This window comes from Bactrocera neohumeralis, unplaced genomic scaffold, assembly GCF_024586455.1.
Source record: "Bactrocera neohumeralis isolate Rockhampton unplaced genomic scaffold, APGP_CSIRO_Bneo_wtdbg2-racon-allhic-juicebox.fasta_v2 ctg2158, whole genome shotgun sequence".
NCBI lineage: Eukaryota > Metazoa > Arthropoda > Insecta > Diptera > Tephritidae > Bactrocera > Bactrocera neohumeralis.
Window position 1 is genome coordinate 19268 of NW_026090005.1, and position 5163 is coordinate 24430.

Genomic DNA, 5163 nt, shown 5'->3' on the forward strand with positions numbered 1-5163 from the left:
ACCGCACAGAGGGGTCCATGCGGGCCTCGTAGAGCTGCCGAAACAGCGGGCAGTCCGCGGAGGGGAAGAACTCGCGAATGAAAGGGATCAGCGCAATTTGCCCGCGCGCCTCCGTGCGGCGTGTGGAACGGCGCCGTCTTCAAAATCTCTCGGCTTGGCGCAGCACCCATTTTTAGGGGGGTCTTTTTCTTATGATAGGGGGGGGGGACTTGTTGTTGTTGTTGTTTCCGTTTCCCTTTTTTTTTTCTTTTTTTCGAAGGAACGCGAACACAAGTGTGTGCCTGGGTGGGTGGAGGAATGAAAGAGGAAGAAAGTGTGAACGGAAGATAAAGGCGAGGTAGCTCTCTCTCTTGCGTTCTCTTTCCGTTATCGGAGGGTTATTGTGTCTCCTTTTTTTTTTGCTGTTGTATGTTTTTGTTTTTTGCTTGTTTTTTTAATGAAATAAAGCAAAAAAGCCAGTGAAAAAGAGTGTGTGTGTGTGTGTGAGGGAAAGGGAAGCAAAAGAAGGGCCGGTCACAGCCGGCGTGTCTGTGTATGTGTGTGTCTGTGTGTGTACGTCCGTTTACAATCAAAACGATCACACAGGACAGCAAGTGGAATCTCAGTTAGAGAGCAAATAATTAAAAAAATAAAAATAAATAAATAAAAATACACGTGGCGAGGCAGAGAAGCGCAGATCACGTGCAGCAACAACAACAAAAAAAAAAAAAATAAAGAAGAAAAAAAAAGGTGGGAGGAGGGGGCAATAAAAAGAGTGAATGCGTTCCCTGTTGGGCGAGTGGTTCCCCTCTTGTGATTATACTGCAGCACTCTTGCACTTAGAGAAAAAAAAAAAAAAGATGATTTTTATGACGCTGCAATGGCAGCGAGTTTAAATTTAAAAAAAGACGGATGTAACAATGTCGCTGCTGTGTTTGCTTTGTTTTTTTTTTGTTTTCTTTTTTTAAGAGAAAGAATAAAAAGGGAAAACAAAGAAAGAGTTCTTTCCACAAAAAAAAAGAAATTTAAACCAAAAAAAGAGGTGTGAGAGGAAAAAAAAGGAGGAGAGAGAGAATTTTTCAATGCAACCCAAAAAAAAAAAACGAGAGCGGTAAACAGAAGTGATATTCGGTTGAAATAAATAAAAAAGAAAACAAGAAAAAAAAGAGGGATGGAGGGGAATGGGAGGGTCAGGGTGGATGGATCACGTCTTTGGTAATCAACGAGTGAGTGGATGGTGAATACAGAAGAATTCACCTAAGAAAAAAAAAAAAACGTGCGCAAAATGGATTTTCTTCACTTGTTTTTTCCTTTTGTTTTTTCCCTCCTTTAAAAAACAGTTGGCGAGCAAGAGAAAAGAGAGAGAGAAAAAAAAAAGTGGGAGAGAAAAAAAAAGAGAGAAAAGGGAGAAGTGAAAACCGAAGAGAGTGGAAGAAGCGCTGAGTTGTTTCTCTCGGTACGTTCAGCTTATATATATATATATATATGTAAAACGATTTAAAAGACCTGTGCGAAGATAGCTTTGATGATACAAACAGGCACAGTGGGGGAGAAAGAAAAGGTCAAGAAAAAGGAAAAAAAAAGAACGAGACGCGTAGAGAAGCAACGAACGCAACAAAAAGAAAAAAAGAAGAAAAAAAAAGAGAGACAGAGAAAAACCACAAAAGGTGCTTTAATTCAGTTTTTGCTTGTTTTTTTTTTGTGTGTGTGTGTTTGTGTGTTTTCCCCCGTGTGAAAAAAAAGCAACAAAAAGATGTGAGATATAGGCCACACCAGAAAAGGAGGAAAAGGCAACAGAAAAGAAAAAGAGAGAGAGCAAAAAAAAAAAGATAAAAAGAGAAAGAGAGAGAGATGGATTGAAAAAGGGCAATAAAAAAGAGAGAGAGAGGAAAGAGTAAAAAAAAGTAGGTTCGTTAAAAAAGAGACTCAATTGTTTTTTTTTTTTTGGGGGGGGGAGAGAGAGTGTCTACTCTTTTTTAATTTAACACTCGTTTTTTTTTCTTTCTCTTTCTTTCTTTCTTTTCTTTTCTTTTCTCTCTTTCTCTCTCTTTTCTTTTCTTCTTTTTCTTTTTTTTTTTCAAGTATGTCTTTGCGGTTGTCCCTCTACAAAGGTATCACGCTGTGTCTGTGTGTGTGTGTGTGTTGTGTGCTAGACGGAAGAGGAGGGATGAGAGAGAAAGAAACGAAAGAGAGGAAGCGGTCAAAAGGCTCAGCGATTGTTGCCTTCTTTTTTGTGTGTGTTTGTGTCCACCTGAGCGCGATTGTTCTCCTTCTTCGTTGAGTTTCCTTTCCTTTCTTTTTTTTGGGGGGGAGAAGGGAAAGAGAGTAGAGGAGGTGGGGGGGGGTCTGTGTGATTGTATGTGTGAAGAAAGGAGGGAGAGTGTGGGGATTGCTTTCCTTTTTTTCTCTTTTATAAGTGTTTTGCAATGTGCGTTTACTATTGTTTGTTTGTGTTTGAATTCTTTTTTTTTTTAATTATTGTTGTGTTGAAGACAAAAATAAAAAAAAAGAAGGACGAGGAGAGGAAGGAACACAAAGGCGAAAGTGGAAAAAAAGAGAGAGAGGCAAAGAGCATTTCAACGGTGGGGCTTCCTTCGCTTTCATTTCTTTTTGTTTTGTTTTGTTTTCGGGTGAGCGGAAAGAGAAAAGCTCCAACCTGAGAACAAGAAGGGGAAGAAAGTCAACAAAATGGGTTTGTTTTGTTTTTCTCTCACCCTCTTCTTTTTTTCACGCACTTTTTTTTCCCTGTTTCTCTGTTTGTTTTGATGTAGCATTTGGCTTTAGAGTGGAAGCGCCTTATGGGACTATGTGTCTGTGTTCTGTGTGGAAAAAGAGGGAGGGGAAGGCCGGGGATGGGGGTAAAAAGAAGAGGAGAGAGAGAAAACAAGAAGCAGAAGAGTGAAAAAAATCAACTTTTTTTCTGTCAATAATAGTTTTAAAAACGAGTCAAACGAAATAGAAGGCGTTGAGTGGGGGAAAACAGCAAACACAGTTTTAAAAAAAGTGAATAGCTAAAAAGAAAAAAAGGGGAGAGAAGGAGAGGACAAAGACTCTCTTTCTCACACGAGAAACACACGCTAAAAAAGAAAGAGTGGGGAAACCGAGAAAGATAGAGAACAGAAGAAGAGAAGAAGGACATGTCAGGAGGCAAAGTGTCCAGGATAGAACGTCATGAACCCCTCATCACAAACGAGAAAAAAAGAAAGAGGAAAATAGAGCCGTAGCGAGTTCACCAAAGACAACCCTCAGGATTGAAAAAGAAAAAAGAAAAAAAACGCTGAATGCTGTGGTGGTGGTTTGCGTGTGTGTTGTGTTTTTTTCTTTTGTAGGTAAATATAGGCATATGTCTTTGAAAAAAAGAAAAAAAAAAAAAAGAAGTGGAGAGAAAAGAGAGAGAGAGAAGAAAAAAGAAAGAAAAAGAAGGGGCACCTCGTTTCTGGCGATGGCGCAAGAAGAGGAAAATAAAAGAAAAAAGGGAGGAGGAGGAAAAGTTTTTTTTTGCTTTTTTTTGCTTTTCCTTTCTTTCTATTATGGCTGTCGCTGTCGTACACAAATGTAGATAGAGATGAGGTTCTTGATGGGTCCGAATAAGTGCTGGTGGTTTGTTGATAGCTGAGGGTGGGCTCAACTACTCCTCGATGTCTAAAGAAGCAAGGCTTGCATCGACGAAGAAGAAAAGTGAAGAAAGAAAAAAAAGTGAAAAAAAAAAAAAGAAGGAAACAAGCCTCAAATCAAACCAAAAAAAAAAAGAGAGTGAAAGAAAAGAGGAAAGACTAAGGAAGAAGACAGAGAGGAAGGCCGATCCATTAAGCCCGCGGCAAGTGCACACACAAAAAGTAAAGAGAGAGAAAAAGAAGAAGAAAAAAAGCGGCAGTCACCCAGTGTTGTCACGCCAACAAGGGAGAGAAGAGAGGGAGGGGGAGGGAGGGGTAACAGGCCGCAAGAGGGCGGTCATACGCGCACACACACACACACACCGTCCGGCACTCGCGCCTGTCTTTGTCCTCTCTTCTCTCTTCTCTCTTCTTTCCTCGTCTCTCTTTTTTAATTCTCCACCACCTCATTGAACGGAGTCGGTGTTTTGGTTTCGGCTGCGGTTCGTCTTTCGGCGCTGGAGCACCTCCTTCGTCACCGCGGACCGCTTACTCTTGTGGAAGGGAGGAGCGCCCGTCCCAGCGGTGAAAGGAGAGGTCGGCGGCGGCGGCGACGGCGAGGCTGGCGCGGGGAGGTGCCGGAGCTGCTGGCGTGCGAAGAACGCGCGTGTGTCGAAGCCGCAGGTCCACGCCGGGGCTGGCAGGCCGGTCCTGGGCTCCATCCCTCCGTTGAAGGAGAGAGGCGGTGCTGCCGGGGGGCTGCTGGCGGTGGCAGCGGCTGCCGGGGAGTGGTGCCCACCTCCGTGAGGAGGTACTCCGAGAGGCCTTCGGAGGCGCAGCTGTCTCCTCCGCCGCCGCCGCCGCACGTAAACGCGCGATCGTCGCTGAAGGCTTTGGGAGTGCTGCCCATCGACTTCGCGCTGCCCTTCCCGCCCGTCTGCCCCGACACCGACTTGCCGCCCCCGCCGTAGCCAGGCAGTGAGGAAGACGGAGAGACCACCACCGCCTCTGCCACCGGAGGAGAAGGAAGCGCACAGGAGGAAGGGGTGGCTGGCGGTTGTTTTTGGTGGCTGCCTTGGCGCAGATGGGCGTCCGCACGTGCCACGCTCTCTGCGTCGTCGGCAGCAAAATCGTCCGTCAGGAGAGAGTTGCCGAGTGGCGTCTGCGCGTCGTAAATGTTCGAAGACGCGCGTAGGAATGGGGACGGCGGCGGCGGTGGCGGTGGCGGTGGCAGCGCGTGGGCGGGAGGATTGAGTGTGGTCGGTGTGGCAAGACGCGCCTCTGCGCTGTTGGTGGACGCGACCGTCACGGTCATGGTCGATGGGAAGCGGGAGAGAGGAGACGGAGACGGCGGCGGTTGGTGCTGGTGGTGGTGGTAGGTGGAAGCAAAGGAGAGGGCGGAGTTTGATTTTGTCGGCGTGCGGGCGGTGTGCGGGCGTCCACTACAGTCCATGACACTGCCGTGGCCGCAGGAAGAGGCACCGGTGGCGGCGGTCGCCGTAAGGGGGTTGCTGGACCACTCGCCCGTGGTATTGCCAGCGCTGAGGCTGTGTTGGTGGTGGCACGGCGGCGGCTCTGCGGAGGCCGCCGG

General features: G+C 46.3%; 1 protein-coding gene across 1 annotated transcript; it reads right to left on the reverse strand.

Moving 5' to 3' along the window:
- Positions 1-4107: 4107 nt before the first annotated feature.
- On the reverse strand, positions 4108-5025 carry LOC126766695 (proline-rich protein 18-like). Its single transcript, XM_050484428.1, has one exon. The coding sequence runs from the start codon at positions 5023-5025 to the stop codon at positions 4108-4110; it is 918 nt and encodes a 305-aa protein (XP_050340385.1).
- Positions 5026-5163: the final 138 nt, after the last annotated feature.

Bases quoted from the DNA above. Each gene is read 5' to 3' on its own strand.
- LOC126766695 (XM_050484428.1), bottom strand. From the start codon at position 5,025: ATGGACTGTAGTGGACGCCCGCACACCGCCCGCACGCCGACAAAATCA.